This window comes from Galeopterus variegatus, unplaced genomic scaffold (genome assembly GCF_000696425.1).
Source record: "Galeopterus variegatus unplaced genomic scaffold, G_variegatus-3.0.2 Scaffold1578, whole genome shotgun sequence".
Lineage (NCBI taxonomy): Eukaryota > Metazoa > Chordata > Mammalia > Dermoptera > Cynocephalidae > Galeopterus > Galeopterus variegatus.
In genome coordinates this window covers 273,621-298,937 of record NW_007727689.1, presented here as the reverse complement: position 1 = coordinate 298,937, position 25,317 = coordinate 273,621, and the positions used below count along the sequence as shown (strand labels likewise).

The window sequence follows — 25,317 nt, the reverse complement described above, 5'->3', positions numbered from 1 at the left end:
TGGGGCAAAAGTTTTAGCCAGTATCTCCCAGAAGCTCATTCAGGCTGGGCTCCCATCACCCCTGCTGATTTCCTCAGGTTCCCTCCTGACCTCCCTTCCCCACACCCCAAGAAACAAAGGCAGCACTGAACCAGCACATATTTCATTAGAGACACACCAGACTCCACCTGCATAGACTCAGGATACCAGCCACCGCAACTCCTGTCCCAGCTCCATCTGTTCTGCAACCCGCCCTCCCCAGCATAGCACAGCCCAGACACTGGCTCTGGGAAGGACGCCTGAGGCCAGAGTTGCTGAGCCTATGGGATAATCTGGAGATTCAATTTCCCCAAGATGGATTCCATTTCCTCTAGAATGACTCCATGTTCCCAACAGGGCTTTGTCTCCCTGAGAAGCAATCCATGTTTTTAGGAGGGCTCCATATCCCTGGGAAAAGCTCCACACCCCTAGGAGGGACTCCTCGGTCCTGATGGGACCCTGTGCCCTGCATAGGCTCTAGTCCTTAAGAAGGATTCCATGGATGCAGGAGGACTCCAGCCCCTCGGGAAGTTCTCCATGTCCTGGAAGGGCTTCAGGTCCCTGGAAGAGTTCTATGTCCTTGAGAAAGACTCCACGTCCTCAAAAAATACAGTCTGTCTCTTATCCCTGGGAGGGCTCCATGCCCCCAGGAAGAAAACTAGGAAGCGCTCATATCCCCCAAGGGCCAGGCCCAAAGCCCCTCTCAGCTGGCACAGATGCTACTGACAGTGGCCCCTCCTGGGCCCACAAGGCCCAGCTCCTCCTGCTCATTGATGCATAGCTGGTAACCGCAGCCCCGAGCCCGGGCTCCAGATGCAACCCGGTGGTCAGTCTTGGCACGAGGGGGCAGCAAGAAGCCCACACTGCCAGCGATGAGCATATGCCAAATGCTATGAATGTAGAAGTAGTTGTCCTGGGTCTCCACAAAAGCATAGAGTAGGATGGCACTGCCTGCAATAAGGCTGCCCGGGCACAGGTAGAAAAGCCAGCGGCGCCATGTGGGTGGGTAGCAATGCCGGCGGCGGACGCTGCGTACTGTCTGGGGGAGGCAGAGAAGTGGGGCTCAGGAATGTGAGGCCCTAGAACCCAAACCAGAGCCAATTACTCTCAGGCTTCACCTGAGTCCTGGTTGTGACCTAAAGGTACATACCAAGACTAGAGTGGGCACTGTGAGCAGCAGGTGATGATGACGGAGCCCAAGCCCACCTTAAATTTGGGACCAGATACCCAGGACCCTGCACCCAAGTCCAGTTGGACTCTCCGTCCCCCCTCCCCCTGCCATTGTCCTCTCCACCCTTACCCAGGCTATTGCCAAGATCCCCAGGGCAAAGAGACTGGGTCCAAGCAGGTTCCAGAGTCCATGCCGGTCGAGCTGCAGAGCCATGGACAGCAGCATAGCCCCCAGCAAATACAGCACCTAAAGAAAGAGGACTCCAGGGACCGGGCTAGAGCCAGGGGATGGCACTCCAGGGGCTGGGCCAGGATGGCGAGAGGCACTTGAAATGCCCCTAGGGAAAGGTCAGGGATGGATTTCAAGTAGACCTTGATCATGGTTGTCCCCCAGGGCCCACTCTGGACTGACCTGCTTGACCACGGGCTGTAAACGAGCCATGGCAATGACAGTAACCCACACAGACATTAAGGAGCCCAGGAAATCACAGAACTGCAGAACATCGTAGTCCATGATGCAGAAAACCACAATGCCTGGCTGGTCACAGGCATGATAGAACTGCAGGAAGAAATGACAGGCATTGAGAGAACTTGGGGCAGAGATCCAGGTCTGTGAAACTGGGGTGGTGTGCAGCTGTCAGAGAAGCAAAGGTCAGAGGTCACAGGTGAGCAGAACCGGGAAATGCCTCACTCCCCCACTCCTGAGAAGAATGTGGTGGAGGCCTGGTCTGCTTCATAAGCCATGTGTATCTGGAAGCCCTGATCCTGGTCCTTGCCTTCCTAATCTTCCTGCTTCTGGAATGTACTATATAGAGTGCCAGGCCAGGGGGTCCAGATCTCTCAAGCTGAAGCCAAACCCTTCCCTATCTCCTGGTGCTCACCACAGGTCTCACCTATAACCCCTATACCTGGCCCAAGCTCTGGGGCCCAGCTCTGGCCTCTTGGCCAACCCGAATTCCAAACCTCCCCTGCGTGTCCCAGTTTCCCGATAGCCCAGACTCTGAATTGGGCTTCACTCTCTGGACTCACACTAACTGATCCTTTTCATTCCCTCCTACCCAATGCCAGTAAGAAAAAAGGCAGTTTCTAAGGCCATGTAGAAAAGCATGGCACTTCACACTATGAGGAAGACACGGGGAAAGGGACAGTGACCACCTATCCTACCTGCAGAGAACACAGCAAAGAATAGGCTACTGAGGAGGTTCAAAGAGGACACAGGGGACACAAGTGGAATTGGATCAAGCTATACTGGGCACCCTAACTAAGGAAGCAAGGTCTGCCATCAGCCCTCCTTGGTCTGTGGTCCCAGGCCCCATGTCTCTCTGGGCAATGCTATCACAGCCTCTGGCATCCTGCATTCCCTTATTTGTGAAAAGGGTTATCCAGGGATGACCTGAGCTCCCTTTATCTTAGAACATTTACTGTCACCTTCCTCAGAATTTCTATGTAGAATTCATGTGATTTGAGTATTTATCGATGCCAGACACTAAGAATATATAGGGTTTTAAGAACATCTTTGGTGCGAAGTTGATGAGAACACATTTCCCCCTGTGGACTTTTCTAGTGCTCATGTGCCTCATGAGACCACCAAAAGAAAAGACACTGGGTGGGACCTCTGAGGACAAGCAGCTCCAGACTGAGAACAAACATCCTAGGGACATGCTCATTCTTCTCATCTTCTATCATCCCCGCTCTGTGCTGCAGGGATGGAAGAAGGGTTAAGAAAAAAAGTAAAAGGCTATATTGGAGAAAAAAGGGTCTTGCCTGTATAAACTTTATCAAAATCTACTCATTGGAGCTGAGCTTGAGCCATGCCAGTAGACGTCAGTAGATCAAAAAAGTTTCCTAAGCTTCTGTGACTCAGTCTTGATCTCTGTCCCCTGCATATTACCCCCAGGTCTTCTGGGATCCATGCTACTGAGGGTATCTTGTGACATGAAAAACAAGTTGGTGTAGCTGCCAGGGTTGGAGTTGGACCACAGTACATCAGGCTGAAATGAAGCTGGGACAGGAAAATTAAGTGTTGTGGCATCCAAAGACAGACTTTGAAGTGGCTTGATCATTGACAGAAGAGACAGAAGGGACTGCTTTCAGCCCAGATCAGTTTCTTTATCATTCTATTAAAAAGCAACCCTAAGTTACAAGATTTCTGTGCACCAAAAAACAGGTCACCTTATTGACCTCAGTGAGACAGATCACCAGGCCCTCTAGAGCCATGTCATTGGGTTGTGGGTAGAGGGCAGGGATATGCAGTCCACAGCTCAGGAAATAGCTGAGCAACGCCCCAAGTCCTTCACTCACTGACAGCAATGGGGTCTCTGTAATCTCTGGGAAGAATGGAAACGAGAGAATCTAGCCTCCTATTTGAATGAGTTATAGCTGAGAATGAGAAGGTGGAGGCAAGGGTCAGGAAGAATGATTCAGGAAAAGGAGTGTCATGTCCTAAATTCGTATCACAAACAATGACACCCAACGTAAATCAAACAGCATCCCCCCTTGGGGAAAAGAAGGTGGGAAATTGAACCAGGTTGGCTGTGAAAATGGAATCCAGCCCACATGCAGGGTTGCCACCAACAGAATGGGAAAACATACTCAAGAGTCAGTCTCTAGAGACAAAGGATGAAAAAGAAATTGCTAATGTTTCCTTTGACCCTGTTGAAGATAAAATGGAACTTAATGTTGCTCTCTTATTTTTTGTTTCCTGCTTCCATTTCCTCTTGGAAACAGCTATGAGATTTTGCCAAGGGCTACTGAGAATTATGTGTGATGGTGTGAGGAACAGAAGAGATGAGGGGACAGCAGGCTTGCAGCTAGGAAACCAGCAATCAACAAGGAAGGCCACACAGACCCGGGATGTCACATCCGTCTGAGTCTTTGGGGATCTGATTGTAAGGACACGGGTAGCCCTGTGAAGGGTATGCGGCTTGAACTGTATGGGTTAGACTTGTACAGCTGCAGTGTTTGATATATTTTCCCTGATGATTTTTTATATTTGGTGTGGTTATGTTTTCTGATCTCTTGGTTGGCTCTTATCTTTTAAGAATTTGGGGAGTACTACTAAACTGAAGTCTTGTATTTCTCTACACACTCCAGGACTTCGGAGAAACTGAAGACAAGTGAGACATTTATCCATGCATGCTCACTGCACTGGTGCAAGGGGAGCTCTACACGTCAGCGACTACAGGTGAGGGGTCTCGAGTGAGGCCGAGTGAGAATCTTGGCTCTACTGCTCACCTTCTACCTGAGGCAAAGAACTTAACTTTCCCTCACCTGCAAAAAAGGATGATAATAAACGCACCTATCTATTACTACAGTGCTATTGTGAGGATTAAATTAGCAGTGTCTGACACACAGCACGTGTTCAGTAGATGTGATTTTGCTGTTATCATGAGCTGAACTATTTGACTATATACAAAATTAAGTGCTAGGTTTGTGGCCTGTTTTTGTTTTTAAACATATTTTACATCTGAAACTCCTGAATCATAAACCTACTGTCTGCTCCTATGCCCTGGATAGGAATTGATGTGCTACTCCCAGGTGTAGACTGTCCTGAATTTGAAGATAGGGAAGATGACTGTCACCTACTGTCCTGGTACTGTCAACTGCAGTATGACCAGTGGGTGCTTAAATGGACACTGCTGCAGCATAAAATAAGGCCAAACTAAGTAAAGAATGGGAGAAGGGGGACAACAGGGAACCTGCCAGGAAAAATGGTCTACATTTTGGCCTTGGTGGAAAAAGAACAGGAGTGAGAGCAAGACTTTAGGCAACACCTCAAAACTAGTAGCTTTTCCCTATTCTTTTGCTTATTCCCTTGTTTAAGAAAGGAGCTCTTTCTGAGGAGGCATTTAAGGCTCTGCCAGTGTTCCTACTGGAGGGAAGGTCTTTTCTTTTCAGGTTGACACGCCATTGTATCCAGATAATGAACAGTCGTCTAAAACTGAACACACTGGGGCCAATGCCCAGGATGCTTATGCCAGCCCCAGGAGAATGCATATGCTCCCCCCACATGCTCCAGGCTCCTGATACACTAAGGTACTCTTAATAATTGTGAATCACATTAGATCTGCACGTAGCCACAAGTGGGCTGGTAGAACAGCTGTTGCTACAGGATTTGGCAAGAAACAGTATAAAGGGCATCTGGCAATAAGAAAGAGAAACAGTGTCTAATATAAAAATAGAATGAGACACTGTCAGAGGAGGCCTAAAACAGAGCCACTCAAGCAAAATTGGGGTACATGCTTCTCACCCAGCTTAGATTGCCGAGGTCTCTCTATGCAGAATGGTTACAGCTACTCTTCTTCATCTGGGGATGAGTGTCCAGGAGGACCCCGTGAACCTCAGTTTGAGCACATTTGCCCCAGATGATAAGTAAGATTTCTGTAACTTTGACATATGTCTGATCTAGTGATGCTGGACACCAGGGAGACATGCATTGTCCTTTTTGATATCCTTATTGCCAAGACATGAGGAGAGCGAGTCCATCTAAGCTTTCTGCAGTTCTCACAGGCACTGTATGTCACAAGATGTCAAGAGCCCCGAAATGAGATGAAAAGATCCCTAGATGTGGCATCTGAGGGGAAAGAAACCTCCTTGGGGTTAAGTCACATTCGCAGACTCACTTTTCTGTCTTTCCTTATATCTGATGCTTCTTGTCATATGAAGCTTTCTGACTATGAAGGAGTAGGAAGACACAGGGAAAGGATTGTGGAGGTTCTGTAATGGGAGCGGAGGGTTTAAAACTATACTAATCTTCATCGAATTGTTCTCCTTTGAGCTGGATTTTATATCACATCGCCACTTCCCACAGGGCCTCTGGACATAGCTGAGTCCGTAAAGTGTCTTAGGATTCTGAAAGCCAGGCTGTTCTCTAAATTGCCCAATATAGAGACACCCTCTGTCTTCCAAAAGTTCCCATGAGAAATCAAGGAGGCCATGGTGACTGAATGGGGACACATTCCTACCATAAGAATGAACGTGCTAAAGATGGAGAAATCCCCAGCACAATGGAGAACATGAGCAGAGAGTAAATAGCCCTCACACCATGAAAGAACGTGATGAAGGTGAACACTCTCCACGCAGAGACGTGGATGCGGGTGCAGATTCTTGCCCCAAACAGAGGAGAACATGACACAGATGCAGACACAATTCCACACTGTCGGACAGAGTTTCTCGGCCAGTGTGTTGAGTAAGGGTCTCCTCAGCCCTCCTAGTGGACAGAGTGTGGGGCGGCTGGACCTGCACTTGTTACATTAAGTTGCAAACAGCTTTGTTCATTTACCCCAATGTTCCTTACAAAAATTACCATTTTCTATGCATGCCATGATAGGTTGGGAAGTACTGCTGCAGAAGACATAGTGAAGGTACAGACATCCCCAAACCTGTGGAGAACATGGTGGAAATACAGACCCTTACCCACCACCACAGACAAGGACACTGTGAAGATAGAGACGCCACTGCATACCGTGGAGAAGAACATGGTGAAGGTGTAGACAGCAGCTTCCAGCACATATCCGCTCCGAATGGCCAGGATCACGGGTGGCAAGAACATGAGGTTGCTCAGGCAGAGCAGGAGTGTGGACAGCAGCTGGAATCCATAGGTGAGCGCATCGGCACTGTCGGTGCAGCCCCAGCCCCGCCACCCTGCACGTGGGGAGGGCACAGGATGGAAAAGGAGAGAGGGCGCCAAGGGTTCAGCAGACACTTCTTGCCAAGCCCTATGCCACTGCTAGTGGAGGGTGTCTCACCCTGGCTCTGCCTCCCACTCTCTCCAAACCCATCTCCAATTCATGCTGCCCTGACCCCATCCCCACTCATGGCCTGCACACCCACCCCCTCCAGGAATCCCACCACAACTGCTCCTCTTGCCAAGCCCTATGCCACTGCTAGTGGAGGGTGTCTCACCCTGGCTCTGCCTCCCACTCTCCAAACCCATCTCCAATTCATGCTGCCCCGACCCCATCCCCACTCATGGCCTGCACACCCACCCCCTCCAGGAATCCCACCACAACTGCTCCCTCACCAGCCCGCTCACCAGCCTTGCACTCGCAGGCTGCATACAGGTAGTTGTGTGTGCGGAGCAGCTTGCACTGGCCGTAGGGCCCGCAGTCATCCACACATGGGGACAGGAAGGTGCGCAGACGCACCTCGGCCGTTGCATTGCGGCATTGCACGAACCTGCACACACACTTGTGGTCACCTAGGGTCCCAGGCTGCTCCCACCCCGGGCCCTGCCCCCCACACCCCACCACTGCTCACCGAGGCCCCACCCCACACAGGGAACGGAGGGTCAGGAACCAGGTCCCCGTCTGCGGGAAAGGGATTCGCAGCCTGGCCATTCTGGAGGTGGCACTGACAGAGAGGAGGAAACCTGCCAGGGACTCTGAAAGGGTAAGGGAGGGGTCAGGAAGAGGAAAGAGGGGGCAATGTGGAGTCAGGACCCAAGAACCCTCACCCACCTGCCCCAATTCCCAGAGACCCTAGCCTGCCCTTCCTCCATACCATCCCTCCCCCCACCCTACCACCCGCATCCTCTCCTCCCCCATTTCTCACCCCACCTTTGGAACAGGTGACTGCTGCATCCCCCAGGCTCAAGGGCACCTCATGAGTCAAGCATCCAAACACTGTCACGTTTTCCTGGCGCACAGAGTTCTGGGAAGGGCAGGTATGAAGATGAGGCTGTCAGCCCTCCCGGTGCACCCACCCCACCCCCAGACTCCTGCACCTGTTAAACCCTCCACGCCCTCAATGGACACACAGCCCATGCCTCCAGACCTCTGCACACCAAAGCTGCTCTCTCACCTCCATCTTAGGACAGAAACCTCTGTAACAAACACCGGATCCTCCACAGCAAGAAGCTTTCAAGGAGTAATGAGAAGGCAAGACCCCATCCTGAATCTTTTCTTTGGGCAGAATTGTTTCAATTCTGTCCAAGCAAGAGAGAATACCCTCTTTTCCAGTCCCATCTAGCTTACTGGGGGCAGCAGGGGCTGTCGCCAGATGCAGAAACTAGTTATGGACAAATGTAATTGTAAGGTTTTCAGTCATCTTCACCAGGACCTGAGGTGGGAAGCATGCATAGAAACTCCCTCCTCCTCAGGTGAAATGATCCTGGGTACCGAAATAACAGAATGCCCGAGAGATTAAATGTAGCAACTGGCTGGATTAAAGGAAACCGGATATCCACAGGAATAAATGTAACAGAATGAATGCCATAAGCTCACTTTATTCAAGGAGGATTTGGGCATTATGTATTAAATTCATAAAACAGGATAAAATGCATGAGAAAAAAATTTTAAATCTCCATAGGAAAATAAACTCTGTCCCTGGGTGTGGGCCATATATTTGACACCGACTTCCAAGCGACCAAAGCAAAGAAGGAAACATGATGAGTTTCGAGATTTGTGAGTCAGTAAGAACAAAGTTAACCAGAAGAAGCACAGCATCAAAGGGGCGGTTCTCAGATACATTTTCACCAAACGAGCACTGAGTGCTGTCACAACTGCTAGCGTGAGTTTCATACAACTAGCTTATAACTTCCCTCAATGCAAGCCCAGGGCAATATGCCAAAATATCATTCAGTGAAAGTCATTCTAGAAGGCAGCCAATGAAAAAATGTCCTCTAGGTATTCAGTTCTCTGATCCATATGTCCAGCTCTTGATCCAAGGAAAAAATCAAAATATCTGGAGGGAAAGATCAGATTAGATGTGCCCATATACCTTTCACAGTAAATATAACAGGCCATCTGCGGTGTGTGGCAAGTGTCACAACATGCACGTGGGTGGAACGTAAGCAGGTGCTCATTAGAGTGAGTGGACAGGAATGCAGACAGAGGGGGAAAGGGACATTGAGGGGCCGGGCCTCTAACCTCAGAGCACTGAGGAAGAAAGAATAAGTGTGGGTGGGGCTGGCCTCTGATTCGAGCTCAACAGTTTCAAGGTCAAATCAAGACCTCACCGTCATTGCCCAAAGGCATGGCAATAAGCAAACACAAAATCCATACAGTCTTAGAACAGAATGAGAGAGAATTTAAGTTCGAAAATAAGGAACATCTTCAGGTTGAAAATCAGCCCTGTTCTGACTAGCAGGATCACTAGAAAGTCCTGAGCCATGCCTCTTAAGAGGCCACATCAAGCCACAGACCAGGCCTCAGGCTGGCTGACTGGGAAGTGGTCCCTGCCCTCACAGCTGGAAGATAGTAGAGTCAAATAGATTTCTGGCTGGGGAAAGAGTACATCAGTTGTTGGATCAAAGCCAAGCTGAAGATAATCTCGAGTGGCCCGGCACAGGGCTCTGCCCTCATTCCACTCTTGGAATGCCAGCAATAATGCCTAAGAGGTACAGAAGGCTGGCTTTGCAAGGCTCAAACCAGTATTAGGCAACGCCCCAAGGATGGACATAAATTCTTCCATTCAGGTTCAAAAATTCACTGCAAAAATACAAGATGGGAACTGGCAGCAGTTCACAGGCTTGGGGCCCCAAAACGTATATTCCCTTTGATTGCAACTAGATAAACAAAGCACTTAATGTGGAGGACTGGGAGGATGAACCCAAAATTAAACAGTTTTGTTAGGGGGATGTTTTCTCCTGTTTCCCAAAGTTTTTATGTGATGCTGTTACTTTAACAATAAAAAAGTAAATGTATACAACTGTTTTGAAGAAAATAAAAATGAAGGAAAAAGATGCAGGGATCTTAGTTCACCACAAGCCCCAGTGGAACCCACAGTGATGTAGCCGCTGACAGAGGTAAATCTCAGGCTGCACGAATACAAATCCTGTCACCTGCAACCCTCGTCAGACCCTCTCTGGTCATATATTCCAGGGACATGATGACCAGCAGAGGTATGACTAGAGGAGAGAGTGGAGCAGGGCAGAGGTCTAAACAGCAAGGTCCCTAAGACAACAAGGTTGTTCAGCTTTTGGGAGGTCAAGGGAACATCTGCAGGGCTGTTAAAATAGGAGAGGGATGTAGCAAATGCACTGCATCAATGTAAGATGTTGATAATAAGGGCACGGCGGGGAGAGAAGGGACATATGAGAACTCTGTACTTTCTCCTCCACTTTTCTGTAACCTTAAAACTGCTCTAAAAAATAAAGTCTACTAATTAAAAAAAAAAAAAAGGACAGGGATAAATTTACTGGATATGGCTTCTAGTGCAAGACAAAGATCAGTAGGTAAAAATTCATGGAGGCAGATTTTGATGGAATTTTCTCAGGAATGCCTTTAGCAATCAGAGCTGTCCAAACATGGGCTGCATGGCCTCAGGACGTAGTGAACTCCTCATCACAGGAGACATGCAAGAAAAAGTGAACAAATGCCATAGAGGGAGGCCGTCAGTGAGCAGGAGGGTAGCCTACAAAACTGGGAGATCCTGGGCCACTCTGGGTTGCCCTGGGTGACCCAGCCCATAGGTAGCAGAGTCAATACACAGAGCATGTTTGTTGACCAGAATTGAGCTGAGAGATGGTCCCTAACTGTAAGGGTGGGTGGAAGCAACCTGGACAGACTTCCCGGAGGAAGTAAGGGACCCCACACCCCTGACACCCTCCCCTTCGAGCTCCCCCGCAGGGCAACCTCCCCACTCCCAACCAAGATTACCGCATTGAGCTGGAGCTCCAAGCTGAGCACACCTCCACTGTCCAGCACTGGCAACAGCCTCATGGCAAACACAGCTGGGCGCTCAGAGGGGAGGGCCACGCTGGGGCCAAAGAAGATGTAGAAGTGGACAGAGAAGGTGTCCAGCTCATTACGCAGAGTTGGGCGTACTGGCCAGCAGTGTTCAGGTGGGGATGTCACTCCAGACCCCTCCAAAGGGGTCCCAAGGGATGGTGGCTCTGGGGGCAGTGGCTGGTTGCCCAGTGACTGGGGCATGTTCATGGCAGCTCCAGGAACCAGGGCACGGGACAGGCTGGGACGTGGGCACTCTGTGGGGCAGAGGAAACCAGAGCTAGGGCCTGCAGCCCCATCACAAACCAGATCTGAATGCTCTCTACCCTAAGTGAATCATTGTGCAGTATATACACGTACTGAAACAACACACTGTACCCCATACATACGTATATGTTAAAATATAAAAACAAAAAATAAACAAACAAAGAAAACAGATCTGAGCCAGATAAGATTTAGCAAAGGATGGGGAGGGGTGACAGCTAGAATCTGATGTCCCTTGGGAATGTGGGGCATCCAGGGTCACAGGACAGAACAGAGTCCAGGAGCTTCCTAGTGGTCAAAGCTAATGGAATGTCATGTTGGAGGGAATCAAGGTCATCTCTCCCTTCCCAAGGGCAGTGAAGATACTGTTGAAAGAGATAACTAAGTGTGACAGGCTGTCTCACTAGCTTGAAAGAGGTTTGGCAAAGACAGTGTCCCAGAGGTCCTGGCTGTTCCTGCCTACCCCCAGGAAACTGAGAGATTAAATCAAAGAAAGTAATGAGATCCTTTAGTTGTCCCAGGTCAGGTGCCTGAAGGCCTCCCAATGACTTGGAGCTCCAAGTGGGAGGGCTTCAGGGAGTGTGAAGGAGACTGGGTGCAGTGGAGGAGATTGCAGGGACATGACAAAGGGACATGACAAAGGGCCGCTGAACACCGCCACCTAGGTCACTTCCCAGCCACAGATGTCTGCACAGGCTGAATGGCTGGAGCAGATGTGGGGGTTCTGACCTTGCAACTGCACACACAGCTGGAAGCGGATGGTCCTGCCAGGACCCCGGGATGGTGTCTCCACACGCACGTAGACCCAGTGCCCCCAGGGGGGCAGTGCCAGCTCCAGCTGGCATAGTGAGGCACTTCCACAGGCCACAGAGCTTGAGTTGTGCAGAGGTGGGGCCTTAGGACGTAGGCGCAGTGTCAGGGGGCAGGCAGATACCCCACGGCCCCCCACACACACCAGCTGTGCTGAAACCCTGTAAGTGAAGCTAGGCACAAAGACCCTGGGAAGAGGAGAGGTTGGGGGTAAAAAAGGAGAAAAAGAGAGGTGAGAGGGACACCAGAAGGAGGGAAACACTGGGAAGAAGGGGGCATGGAGAGGGCAGGAGACACAGGGGAACAGGAGCCATTTTAGGTCTTCCCTCTGTGCTGGGAGAGAGGGAGGCAGGGGTCTGACACATGCTGAGGACTCTAGGTCACCTGGCAGTACAGTTTCGCTAGAGTGAGAGCAGGATTAGGCAGGTAGGCTGAAGAGCCAACAGAGAACCCTGCAACCTGCCTGAAGCCAGAGAAGGAAGAGAGAAAGGACCAGGTTTGGGGGAGTATTCGACTTACTTGTACAGGGCTGAGCGATTGTGGGGGGAGAGGGTCTGCTCTGAGGGACGGCCAGGAACCAGCACTGCAACATCCAGCAAACGCCGGACAATCAGCTGCGGCTGAAGGAGGTACTGACACTCATCCTGGAGACCCTGAGACAAAAGCAGGGGTGGTGGGAGGGAGAGACACAGCAGGAGCACTACTAAACCAAGGCAAACAGAACCTGCTGGACAGGTCAGGGGGAAACCTCCTCCGGCCTCCCACTCCCAGGGCCCTTACCGAGGTCTCTCTAAGCTCTGGGTCCTTCCTGCCTAAGCAGTCATTTCTGATCACCCCCGTCCTACTTATGACTGCACAGTCTGCTGTAATCCTTAGCACTGGCTGAGATTTTTGGACTCAAACCCAGGCCCTCCTGACAATCAGGCTTTAATTGCCCCTTCTCCCAGTCTAAGCCTTCCTGGACGTTCCTGGCTAGCCCCACATCACTGTAATCTCAAACCACCCACTCCCCCACCAGGCCCTCAGGAACTCAAAACCCTGGCTCTTTTGGGGGGTCAGAAAGCTCCTTCAAGGCCTCCAGTCCAACCCCACCACCACCACCAATCGGAATCTTTAATTTCCTTTATTCCCCACTCTGTCCCTTCCTAAGTGCTCATCTAGCCTCTGCTTTAATAACCCTGGTGAAGGGCCACTCATTACCTCCCAGGCAACCTCTAGACTATAAGCAACTTAAGAACAGTAACCTTGTCTCATTTTATTTTTGTTCCTCCAGACACAGGGCCTAACACAGGGCCTTACAGATGAATGTTTGCTGAATAAATGAATCAATAAATGAATGAGCCCAGCTGCGGGCAGTTTTGTCCTTTATGAAGCCAATGCCTGTCATTTGACTCATCTCCCATTGCTCTGGCCTTAGGGGACCCACAGATACATCTGCTCTCTTGGCCTCAGACTGTGTTTCTTCTGTTACTAGAGGACGACCACATCTCCCCCAGCTCTCTCCCCTGGATAAAATCTCTAGGCCCTTCTTCTCTATTTCACTGACACCACCCCTCGCCTGCATGGCCTTATCACTCTCTAGTGAGCACAGGCCCATTTGTCGTGGTTCCTCTTCTGCAGCATTTGCAACTACAAAAGCCCTACAAACCTAACAGTTCAGGGGAGGAGGAGCTCCTAATTAGTCTTCTCTGACCTTCTGGACAAATGGCCTTTTGCTGGCCCAATAAACCAGAAGCCACCATTCACTTACGTGGTTATTCTGACCAAGACATACATCTAAATCCTGCTCTGGACAAAAGTTCCAGGCCCTGACATCCCACTGAGTTCCATGCCATAGAGCAAGCCAGCCACAGCCTGACTTCCAGCATGCTCCACAAGGCAGGAAGGAGGTCTTGATAGATGCCAGACGGAAGATCTCATTACCCTCTGCCTGGAATTCCTTGATAGATGCCGGACGGAAGATCTCATTACCCTCTGCCTGGAATTTTTCTGCGCCTTAGGCATTACTGCATCCCCAGTGCCTAGCACACCACCTAGCACACACTAGGTGCTACATCTTGATAGATGCCAGACGGAAGATCTCATTACCCTCTGCCTGGAATTTTTCTGTGCCTTAGGCATTACTGCATCCCCAGTGCCTAGCACACCACCTAGCACACACTAGGTGCTACAAAACAGCTATCGAGTTAAAGAATGGATAACAAAAAGAGGGTCCCTTCAGAAAGCTCCTGAACTGACCTAGTTGCTCAGAAGCTTCCATCTCTGATGTCTTGGATGTTTTGGATGTCTGAAGGAAATCCAAAGCATATGTCCTTCATCTTTGGTGTCAAACCCCACGGACCAGAAATACTCTCACAAGTCATTTCCTTGACCCCACCTCCTAAGGCAGGAATCACCGCCACAACAATTTTGCAGTGAATGAGTCCCAAGGGTGGGGGGGCTCATGATCAGGAGGTGGTCCATTTCCTTCCTAGACAGTCCAGGGGAAGAAACACTTTGCTCCACCTTTTGCTCGCTGCTGACCTGACTAAAAGATCAGCTGACATGAACTTTCTGGTTAAGATGTACTCCTTCCTTATACTATATATCGTGAACATCTAATCCCCATCCCTTCATGTGGAGGGAGCATTCAGTCAGCGGAGACCAGAGAAGGTACAGGAACCTTCTCCCTATAATGCAGCCAGAGAAAGGGCACCAGAAGTCAGGTCCTCAAGAGCTGCCAAAGCAGAAGCCAAGCGAGAGAGTCCAAACTGAGTCAACAGGCTAAACCAACATCAGCAGTCACGGAAGGAACAGGGCCAAAGCAAGGAAGCTCGAGAAAGGAGGAGAGCCAAGAGTGCAAAGTGGAGGAATAGTCTGAAAGATCCTGGAGTAGAAGGCAAGGTAGAGGGATTCCTAGAATGTCCTTGTATGGGCTGGCTGCGTGTCTTTAGAAAGGCCTGAGTGAGGTGGCCAGTACCAGGCTCTGGGTGAGGCTTGCAAACTGAAGATGCCTGAAGACCCGGCCTTCTCTATGGAAACACCCCAGGACTTAGCACAGCCCCGGCCCACAGTCAGTCAGCACCAATCAACATGGGAGTAAATGAGTGCTGGAGAGACTGCAGGCGCAAGAGCGGAAGCAGGGAGACTGTGTAGGAGAAAGCCGAGGGAAGCGTGCTGAGAGTGAAGCAGAGAGAAGTAGATGCATTCGGGGCGTGCTTTAGAAGTAGAGTCTACAAGACTTTTTTTGTTTGGATTGGATGTGGGGAAATAAAGGAAAAGAGGAATCAAGGATGACACCAAAATTTGGGGCTTGAGCAATTGGTGGATGATGATACAATTTATTGAGAAAAAGAAGAAGACTAGAGAAAAAAGAGGCTTGAACTGCGAGAAGTGAAATGGGAATCGAAGAGTTTTTTACTTTTAGCTTTGTTTTGATTTGTACCTACTAAGTTTGAGCCATTTTTTAGAAATCCAGTTTGGAGATGTCAAGTTAGCAGTTGCATATAAAGCTTGAGATTCAAAGAAATTAGGACTGGCTGAAAACTCTTGGGGTGCATTAACTTAAGATGGTATTTAAAACTATTGTGCTGGAGACACCAAGAAGGGAATGGAAAGATAAAAAAGGAGTTGACCCAGGACCAAACATGGAGCCACCTACAACATGTATAGATCAAGCAGAGAAGTCGGGAAAGGACACAGAGAGCAGGAGGAAAACCAGGGCAGTTCCATAAACTCACAAAGGCCATGAGGAAAAAGTGTTTTAAGAAAGAAAGAGTAATACAAGGAACTACTTAACAGCTAGTTACTAGTTAACTCTGGGGACGGGAATCGGGGACTGGAAGGACTAGAAGGGAAGAGGAGGACTTACTTTTCACTGTATGCCTTTTGTACCTTTCGAATGTTGTAGCGGGTACGTATATTACCTATTCAAGACACAAATAAAGTGAGAAGGAGGAGGAAAAGCAGAAGAAGCACTGTTAGCAGATTTTCACCACTTCAGTTAAAACACTGAGTAATGTTTGGTCCTAGGTGGTGGTTTTAACAGAGCCCTTTGTTATGTATAATCTGCTTCTTTGCTTTCCACACAGTTGCCTTCATTACTTTACCTACTTTCATTTACTTTCAAATCTTAGACCTGGAAAGGGGAAGCATTCAAGGAGAACTCGTGCCCTAAACATTCGGGAGACCTTTCCCCTTATGAGCCACCTGGGTGGCAGTGGTATCCACAAGCCAAAGGACAGCCCGTCAGGACAGACTAGCAACTGGGCACCTTACAATGAACACAGGAAAGGCAAAGAGGCAGAGGCATGGGGGCAAGACAGAAGTGGTGGACAGGAAGAAGGGGGAAAAGGAAAGGAGGAGAAATGAAATCAATGTGGAATAGTATGAGTCTGAGAAGGTGAGAGGAGGGCAACAAAAATCTGCTGAGCCCCCACCATGTGCCAGGCTCTGTGCTGGGTGTTAGGATATGTTGTAATAACACAGACCCAGAGTCCAGCAGAAGTATGGGACTAGCACTCAGGACAGTGGCCTAGACCAGAGAAGTCACTTTCCTTTACAACCTTTCGAGGCTCCCTATCATTCTCAGGACTTCCAGGCCCTTCACGATCTGGCCTGTGCTCACCCCTCCACCTCCTTCACTCACCCCACTTCAGTTCTCCCTTCCAAGCTTTGGCCCATGCTACTCCCACCACCTGGAACGCCTTTCCCTGACTTCTCAACCTCAGGCCTCACTTCCTAACAGTTTCCTAATACCACTTCCGCCATGCTACCAAGTGAGTTAGCCATCTCTCCTTTATCCCCTTAAAACATCTCCTGGATCTCACTAATATGCATTTTATTTATCTCTCTGTTCCCAGCACCCAACCCAAGACCTGGCACAAAGCAAGTGCTAAAGGACTAAGGGCTATAGGGAGATCTAAGCTCATCCCCAAAGCTGAGGAGGGCCCTAGAAACAGCACTGCCTTCTTATTGCTGGGACTCTTAAAGGATATCCCTGAACCCACCTAACTTCCTACGTTTGCCAGTCCTCACAGGAAGTCAAGTTACAGGAATGCCCTGGGCAATGAACCCACAGGGTAAAGTCTGGGAAATTAACCAGGGTGTGCAGAGCTTAAGAATCCTTCAAGGCCAGAAGTTAATCAAATTCTTAGAAGACACAAGATCCTTGCCCCATCAACCTCTAGAAGAGGCCTGGCTGAAGAGCTATGTCTCTCATGGTGTCCAGACCTGCTGCCCCTCATGGGCAATGGGCAAGGTGCAAGTGTGCCCTCTTTTCTCTAGTCTCGCCACATCCCCGGGGAGCTCTGCTGGCTAGAGCTCCACTTGCAGTACCAAGTCCCCCAGGCCATGCTTGCTATATCTAGGTGCAAATGGGCATGTTAGGTATAGTCTTTTTCTCACTGCCCACCTCCCTTTGGTATGGGCACTTTGAATCACCCTTTAGGTTCTGAGCATCCTTTCTCTGTACTGCTTTCTCTGAGTCCCCATTGTCCCAATCTTGTAGCCATAAGCCACCCTAACCACTCCCAACCAGGCCTCAGCTCCCATAATCCCAGCCCAGGCCTAGTCCCCAGGTTCCTCCTGCTCACCCAGACAGGTTTTTGGATAACTACAGCAGGGCTTCAGGAGGATTTTCCCTGTCAGTTCTCACAAAGTGAGCCAAGGATCAGAGTTGAGTTTTTTGGGGGGGGGTTTTAGCTGGCCAGTACTGGGATTTGAACCTTGAACCCTTGACCATGGTGTTACAAGGCTGCGCTCTAACCAACTGCGCTAACCAGCCAGCCCCTGGATCAAAGTTGAAATCAAGGACAGGATCTTTGGGATTTGGCCAAAGACCTATGAAGATGTCCCTCCTAACAGAAGAACCCTTATTTCTGATGAAAGCCAAGGCCTACCTAGAACCCAGAGCCTCTTCCAGGAGAGCTCCTAATATGCTGTTATCCAGAGGGCTCCTAGGACTGATATCACTCTCAGGAAAATAGGTCTACCACTGAGGCCTAGAGATGCTACCTCAACCCTATCTCCCATCTCTGCCAACAGCAGTGCCAGTGCTCTTGTCCCTGTGTGATTCTCAGCTCATCTGAAGGCATTATTAATACCTGCTCTGAATGCTGGGCTCCGGCAGGAGGAGGAGAGGTGAGTCTGACACAGTCACAGAGTCCCTACCCTCAAGGAACTCAACCTGGAGTTACACATCTGAGTCAAACCTTCACCTGACTGGGAATTTCTGCCACTCCCAATTCTCAATGACAAACACACCCCGAACCCCCAGCTTTCTCATTCTACCATGTCCTGCTCTTTAAATCCTGTTCTGCTCATGCTCAGTCCTTCATCCTTACCACAGGCCCCACACACATGGTCATCCATTCTGACAATGGCCAGCTCATCACACCCTCCCTCTCCTCCAATAAACAGAAGTAGCAAACCTATAGATCCCCTCGGTACAAGGAGGAAGTCTGGCCTGTCTAACATGTGAGAGTGGCAGGAAAACATTGTGGCATTTCCTTCTCCTCCAAACCAGAGAAGCCTCCTGACCTTTGAACCTGACCTTCAGACTAACAACCTCTGCTCTATGAAATCAGTGCTGATATTTAGATGAAAGGGAGGCAACAGTCAGAATGGACACCAGATGCCCTAAGCCTCCTTTTAACAGGAAAGGGCTCCTCTGATGGTCTTCCATGGGGTGTGGGTGACCTTCAGACTAACAACCTCTGCTCTATGAAATCAGTGCTGATATTTAGATGAAAGGGAGGCAACAGTCAGAATGGACACCTGATGCCCTAAGCCTCCTTTTAACAGGAAAGGGCTCCTCTGATGGTCTTCCATGGGGTGTGGGGAGCTGTCTGACATGACGCCAGAAGAGGAGTGCGTTCTCCCAGAGGGACTAAAGACTGGGCTGCGGCCTAAGAGGGTCATCAGGACTCTTGTCAATCAAGACGTGGAACACGACCAGTCCTGGGTTTGTGCAGCAGATTTGACCAGTCGCTACTTGGCTTCTGATCACCTTGATTTGCCCTTGTGACTTCCAAACGAAGGAACACTACTCCCCAGTACCAGAGACCCTGATTCCAGACTCTCGACTTTCCCTTCACCTTACCTGGACCGACTACATCCTCTTAAGGCTCCCAAGCTGCCTCCTGCAGATCGTAGCCTCTGGCCTACCAGGAAACCTGCACACCTCTAGCCATGCCCCACCCCAGCCACCCTTGTACTGTTGCCCATCCTGGCACAAGGCTGGTGTGCCAGGTAGCCTGTGGGGGAAATTCAGCAGAGATGAAGAGGCAGCTCTGGCCGCTCCTGCCCTGGGCAGCATCAACCCACCTTGACAGAGATGTGGCCGTGGGCCTGGGGAAGGTGGGCAGCCAAGAACCAGTCCCCAGGCAAGGGGCTGCTGACGTTAAAGATGCCTGAGGTGCGGTTGGGCAGTGTCCAGCTGAGGGTCAGTGAGAAAACCCCAGGCACAGCTGTGTCCCCTGGGAAGTGTGTATGCAGGGGATTGATGACAGGGGGTGCCCCGGACCGGAAATACCTGATGGACCAGAATTAGGAGAGGAGGAAAGCAGACAATGGGGTAGGAGGTGGGAAATGGGGAAAAGAAAGGAGAACTGTCACTCATCACCAGTAAAACAAGTGGATTCTCTAAACTGACACATAAAACAAAGTGGTTCCATGTCATGGGTCAGGCTGTAAAGGGGTGAGAGGTCAGCTCAGGCACTCGCACAGTCATACAGTAGTCAGGAATTAGTCATGACTCTCAATCAGTCACACTTCAATCTGGACAGGGTCAGGGTCAGGGTCAGGAGGGCAGTTTAGATACTCACAAAGTCACACTTTAGTTTGAAAAGTGGTCTGGGGTTGGAAGTGGGGGTCAGGAGGTTAATGCAGACACTCACACAGTCACACTTTGGTCTGGGCAGTGGTCCCCAAAGGTTCCCCCCTGCTCCTTGAAGATGATGAGGTTCCAAACAGCCAGAAACGTATCCTCGGGAACATGGAAGTGGAAGAGCTCGGTGCTGGCAAAGGAGCGGAAAGGACTCAGCTTGCGGGGTGAGCAGGTGGAGTAATCAGTCAGGAAAAGGCCTCCTGGGAAGCAGGAGAAAAAGAAAGGAGCAGGGCAGGACAGAGGGCATTTCCATTAAGCAACAGGCATGCAGTCTTCCTCACCAATAGCACCAACTCAACAAACACTCTCCTCTGAGCCAGGAACTGGGTCTCGCACTGCCCTGGCCATCATCTGGTTTAATCCTTAAGGTGGCCTTGTAAAAAAAAAAAAAAAAAAACCTCTTTTTACAGATAGGGAAACTGAGGCTTAAACCTAGATCAAACTGATGATGAAATGTAGTTCTGTCTAAATCCAAAACCAGGACCCTTTATATGACCTCACAGCTGCACCTCACTTAGGAACCATTGTTCTCCTCTTGCCAAGCCTAACAAAACAGAGGTGTGGAAGGGAGGGAGGGTGTGTGTGTGTGTGTGTGTGTGTGTGTGTGTGTGTGTGTGTGTGTGTGTGTGTGTGTGTGTGTCTGTGTGTGTGTGTGCTGGCATAGGGTCTTAAGCCACTAAGCAGGCTGGAACTCCACCTGTGGGGCTTGGGAGTCAGCATGGAACTGTGTAACTTCCTTGTTTATTTTCTTCCCCTTTCTGTTCTCTTGTGGTTAGAAGCAGTAAAAACCCTCAGAAGCTTCACAAGGGCTGTCTGTGTACTGGCTCAGGGCAGGAGAGGGGAGGGGAAAGTGTGGTAAGGCTTCAAGGGGCCTGCTTGGGTGGCAGAGGCAAGGACAAGAACTGGCAGGTCACCACAAGAGTCCCCAGAAAAGGAGGAAAGGAGAGTCATCAAGCCCTCTAGGGTCAGAATGAACAGCCGGACCACAAGAGTCCCCAGAAAAGGAGGAAAGGAGAGTCATCAAGCCCTCTAGGGTCAGAATGAACAGCCGGGGAGCATTTCCCCAGAGGGAGACCCAGGGAAGCAGTCAATTGTTGACCCAGTGGAATCTCAAACCCCTTGGGAATATTCAGAGCAGGCCAGGTTGGGAGGTGGGGAGAAAGTGGTCATCTTTAGCTGAAATGCTGGGATACCTAATCATGACTGTCACGAGTAGAGCCAAGGTGAGCAGGAAAGCCTGGTGTCAGCAACTAGTCAGGCAAACATACGGGGATGAGGACTGCTGTACTAGTAAAGATAATCCACCACTCAGCTGGGTAAGAGAAGAGGACCACAAATGTCAGGCAAGGTCCCCCAGCTTAAAGCTCTGGGGAATCTGACTGCTCTGTGGACTTCAGACCAGCCCCAGAGAAGACCATCCAGCCCCTGGAAGCCTCCAGGACAGGTGAGAAGTTGGGGAACTCAAGCAGCTTCAGGACAGAGTAGGGGCTGGAGGTAGGAGAGACTCTGGAGGGAAGTTTTCCACCAAGTAGGAAGCCCTGCTAACAGGGCTTACCTAGTCTGATGATCCCCTTCTCTGAAGATGGGAGACAACTCCAAACATGACGGGTTTGAAATAACAGAGAAAGAGGCATGTGGGAAAGGAGGCTGCTGAAGGAGGGAACCCTGGTTAAGGCTGGCCCTTCAGAGAGCTGCCCTATATAAGTGGAGACCATAGGCCCTAGACTGGCCTGTGCTCTTCTTCAAAGCCAGTGATTACACCCAAGGACTAGTTAGTCTGCCCAGTTCAGACCACGTGACCAGTCTCAATTGTCAGCAAGGAAGACCTGACACCTTGCAAGCTAAGCACTACCCAGGAACCCAGAGAGGCACGCAGAACAGCATTCAGAAAGCAGTGGAGATGTATCTGAGAGGGATGAAGGGAAATGCACACAACTGAAGGGAGAGATAGGTTTCCTAGGAGCCCTGGCTGTGACAACTGAGAGGAAGAAGGCAAGAGCTGAACAGCCTGGATACTAGTTACAAGAAATCAGAGCTCTGGAGCACCCTCTGCTGGGGTAGGGAAGGGCTGCTCCTCCTTAAAGCTAGTACCAGGGATAGGACATCTGATCAGCCATTGCTATTGTTAGGAGAAATGTTGGTCAGTCCCTTAGTGCAGACCCTCAGAGAGCTAGTGTTAAAAAGCAGCTAATGACCTTTGGGAAGCATGAACAGATACGCACAAAGAGCCCTGTGATTCAAAAGACCATGATGTAGCCTGGAGAACTGGGGACCTAGCTAAGCCATCCCCAAAATGGCCAGGGGCTATAAATGTCACAGAATAGGTTGGTGGGGAAAGGGAGTGAGCAGCAGTTGGGAATGCTGGGAGGAACCTAGACGTTCTGAAGGCAGATGCTTGAGAAAGGATCCACAGCCCCTTCACCCCAAGCTTTGGTTTAGAGTTTGAACAGGCCCTACCAGGGCTGTGTCCCAGAGCCAGGCATGAGCAACGCTCTAGCCAGGCTCAGATGAACCTATCCTAGATGTCTCAGTACTTCTACGATGTAGCTAGGGTGGTTCCCCACCATCACACAAACCACACATACACATGCTTTCACACACACACACACACACACGCACGCACGTACGCACATACCTGTGGGTGCACACACACAGGCTGAGGCTTGCCCTGCTAGTGATAGCACTAGACAGAATAAAAGGTCATTTCTTGAAATGGCAAGGCATGCTTGGGTTATTAAGTGCAAACAGCTAAGCCCAAGGAAAAGACCCAAGGATCAGGGGTGGGATGAGGACAGCTAGGAGGTAACTTCCGTTCCTGAAATGAGATTGGAGCCAACAAGAAGCATTTGTGCAGTCCTGTGCTGTGATAGTCCTGTGATACTGCCAGGCTCTCCTCAGACAAAACCCATCACTACCACCAGGTCACAGAGCACCCCTGCACACCAGGCCACAGTTGCCAAGATATTGACTATTAACATCACTAAGGGTGGCTCCACCTGCAGTTGGCACTATTCGGTGCTCTTTTCCAACTTCATTACAATTCTCCCCAAAGCGCCTGAACCTGCTTCCAGGCAATTGAGATTTTATCCACAACTTTCAGCTTTATACACTCTGTGGCTATCAGTCACTTCCTCCCCTAGCCAACCCAGTGGCTCAATGGGCCCCTTAACGAAGAAGCCATGATGGCAGGGATGGAAGCTATAAATTGAGCTCAAAACCTGACTGGCTACTGCCTCTGCTGAGTGCCCAACTTGTCAGCAGCAATAATCAACACTGAGTCCCCCATGGCTCCTTCCTTCAAGGAGATTGGCTGGAGGTGGATGGATTATTTACATGTGTTGTGGGGGCCGGCCCGTGGCTCACTCAGGAGAGTGCGGTGCTGATAACACCAAGGCCACGGGTTCGGATCCCATATAGGGATGGCCGGTTGGCTCACTGGGTGAGCGTGGTGCTGACAACACCAAGTCAAGGGTTAAGATCCCCTTACCAGTCATCTTTTAAAATAAAAAATTTTTAAAAAAAAATACATGTGTTGTGGGAGGCACTCAACACTGCTTTCATCCTAGGAACTATCTACTTCTGAAGGTAACACTTCAGTGATCTATCTGTATGAGGAGTAGGCAGAACTGAAGAGGAATGTGCGTGGGCCACATGTCCCTTCCCCCTCACACAATAACATGGGCACTCAGAGGACACACTGGCTCACATGCACCCCACACAACATACATGTGCCTACACTTACCTACACACAAGCATGTATTTACGCTGAACATGCCAGCATTCCCACAGGTCCCTCAGTTACACACACAGACACTTAAGTGTCCAGACATCTCTTCAGGGGCTGTGACCTTTGGTGTGTATGGATCTCCTCAAGTTTGTAAACTGGACCAGGCCCCCAGTGTCACTGAAACCCACCTCCCACCCCCAGCTGCTCTGTTAGCTGCTATTGCCAAAGAATCCATCCTATCAAGAGTGCCCCCCCTGGAGGTGGCAGGGGCTGGGGCCATGAAGATTATAGTCATTTCATGATGGGGCCATCTTTATAGCACATTCCCTAGGCCAGGACCTCCTCCTCCTCCCACATTCCATCCATTAAAAAGTTGGACCTCTCCCTCTCTTATCCAAATCCCTTCCTCACTGGATGGTGACCCTACGCTGACAACTGGCAAATGAGGAACAGTTTGTGGATGAAGTCCCCTTGTGGGCAAACAGGAGAGAAGAGAGGTGTACTTTGGGCCTTTCCCAACTTGGGTCTGTTTTTCTATTAAGCATATACTGCAGTGAGGAGGAAAAAAAATAGTATGGGATAGGAATTATCCAGCACTGCCATTTGCAAGCTTTATGACCTTGGACAAATTGCTACCTCACTGAGCCTCAGTTTCCTCATCTGTAAAATGGCCTCTGAGTTTCAACCCTGCTCCCAAAGTGTCAGAAATTATTCCTAGGCAAACCAAGCTGCCCTGGAACAAGACTCATTACAAGAAGAAAACACATTATAATGGCAACTAATCCATGTTCTTCTGTTGCTACATGTTATCTTCAAAACCATTTTCTTAACCCTGTTTGAATGCATGCCCAATATCTCAAAGGTTTAGGCTATATCTTCCCACACCGACCTATGTCACCCTATCAAACTTTGAGAGCAGGAGCAAAGCCTTCAAGACAAAGCAAGAATCACAGTGGGATCAGGATGGACACCAGAAAAGAAAACCCAGGAGTCTATCCTAGGGACTGTTAGCCACCTGCTGAGCCTCAAACTCAGTTACCACTCTTCGACCCTGCCATTTCCTCTGCTGTGTAAGACCTCTCTCCTCTCTATTTTCCCCCACTTCTTCCCCAATGATCTAGTTCCCCAGGTCCCACCTCTCCTGAATCTCTCCAGCTCACCCCTCCCTGCTGGAACCCATCCCCTGCCTCAGTCTATCCTGCTTCTGCACTCACCAGCCGCTGGGCCAAGGACAGAGAACAGCAACAGCAGCAATAGGGCTGGCGGCAGCTGGAGCCCAGACCTGAGCCGAGGCTGGGAGAGGGGCAGAGTATGAGAGAGGGGGGCAGCTAGTGGGAGAGACTTGTGTAAACACAGAGATGAGGGCAAAGGCTGAGATAAGAGGTTGGGTTGTGCTGGGCACTGGGGCTTGAACAAGGGCAGGGCATGGGATGGAAGGAGGGGCTGTGATGGGGACTGGAGCAATGGCTGGGGTTGGGCCAGGGGTTTAAGCAAACACTGGGAATGGGGTTGGGACAGGGGCTGTGCTGGGATTTGTGACAGGGTATGGTACGAGGGCCCAAGCGGGGATAGGGGCCAGGCCCGGGGCAGAGACTGGGACCGGAGGGGGAACCTGGGTAGGGACCCGGACCTTGGCATTCGCTGGGACCCAGGCCGGGACTGAGGCCGATTTGGGAAGCGGGGCGAAGGCGGGGCCGGGGGCCAAGGCCGGGATCGGGATAGGACGAGGGGCCGGGACAAGGGCTGGGCCATGGCCCGGGGCGGGGGCGGGGCCGGACAGGCCAGCGCGGGGC

General features: G+C 50.3%; 2 protein-coding genes across 2 annotated transcripts; both read right to left on the bottom strand.

Annotated features, from left to right (window-relative positions):
- Positions 1 to 126: 126 nt before the first annotated feature.
- On the bottom strand, positions 127 to 12,455 carry LOC103594563 (transmembrane protein 8B). The gene is made up of 10 exons (XM_008577798.1): positions 12,450 to 12,455; positions 11,850 to 12,118; positions 10,788 to 11,113; positions 7,746 to 7,839; positions 7,447 to 7,570; positions 7,223 to 7,365; positions 6,653 to 6,831; positions 1,601 to 1,747; positions 1,319 to 1,435; positions 127 to 1,057 (listed from the first exon to the last, which is right to left on the bottom strand). Exons 3-10 carry the CDS (start codon positions 11,064 to 11,066, stop codon positions 722 to 724), a joined length of 1,419 nt encoding a protein of 472 aa, XP_008576020.1. The 5' UTR covers positions 11,067 to 11,113; positions 11,850 to 12,118; positions 12,450 to 12,455; the 3' UTR covers positions 127 to 721.
- Positions 12,433 to 25,276, bottom strand: LOC103594569 (transmembrane protein 8A-like). The gene is made up of 4 exons (XM_008577803.1): positions 24,739 to 25,276; positions 19,808 to 19,997; positions 19,236 to 19,443; positions 12,433 to 12,583 (listed from the first exon to the last, which is right to left on the bottom strand). The coding sequence occupies exons 1-4, from the start codon at positions 25,274 to 25,276 to the stop codon at positions 12,446 to 12,448; spliced, it is 1,074 nt and encodes a 357-aa protein (XP_008576025.1). The 3' UTR covers positions 12,433 to 12,445.
- Between the last annotated feature and the right edge of the window lie 41 nt (positions 25,277 to 25,317).

Excerpts from the sequence above, each read along its gene's own strand:
- LOC103594563 (XM_008577798.1), bottom strand. The coding sequence starts at position 11,066 with ATGAACATGCCCCAGTCACTGGGCAACCAGCCACTGCCCCCAGAGCCA. Across the intron at positions 7,571-7,745 it reads AGCAGTCACCTGTTCCAAAG|AGTCCCTGGCAGGTTTCCTC; the intron begins GTGGGGTGAGAA and ends TTACCCTTTCAG. Across the intron at positions 7,366-7,446 it reads CTGTGTGGGGTGGGGCCTCG|GTTCGTGCAATGCCGCAATG; the intron begins GTGAGCAGTGGT and ends GTGTGTGTGCAG.
- LOC103594569 (XM_008577803.1), bottom strand. The coding sequence starts at position 25,276 with ATGGCCCAGCCCTTGTCCCGGCCCCTCGTCCTATCCCGATCCCGGCCT. Across the intron at positions 19,998-24,738 it reads TGTCCTTGGCCCAGCGGCTG|GAGGCCTTTTCCTGACTGAT; the intron begins GTGAGTGCAGAA and ends CCTGCTTCCCAG. Across the intron at positions 19,444-19,807 it reads CCAGACCAAAGTGTGACTGT|GTATTTCCGGTCCGGGGCAC; the intron begins GTGAGTGTCTGC and ends CTGGTCCATCAG.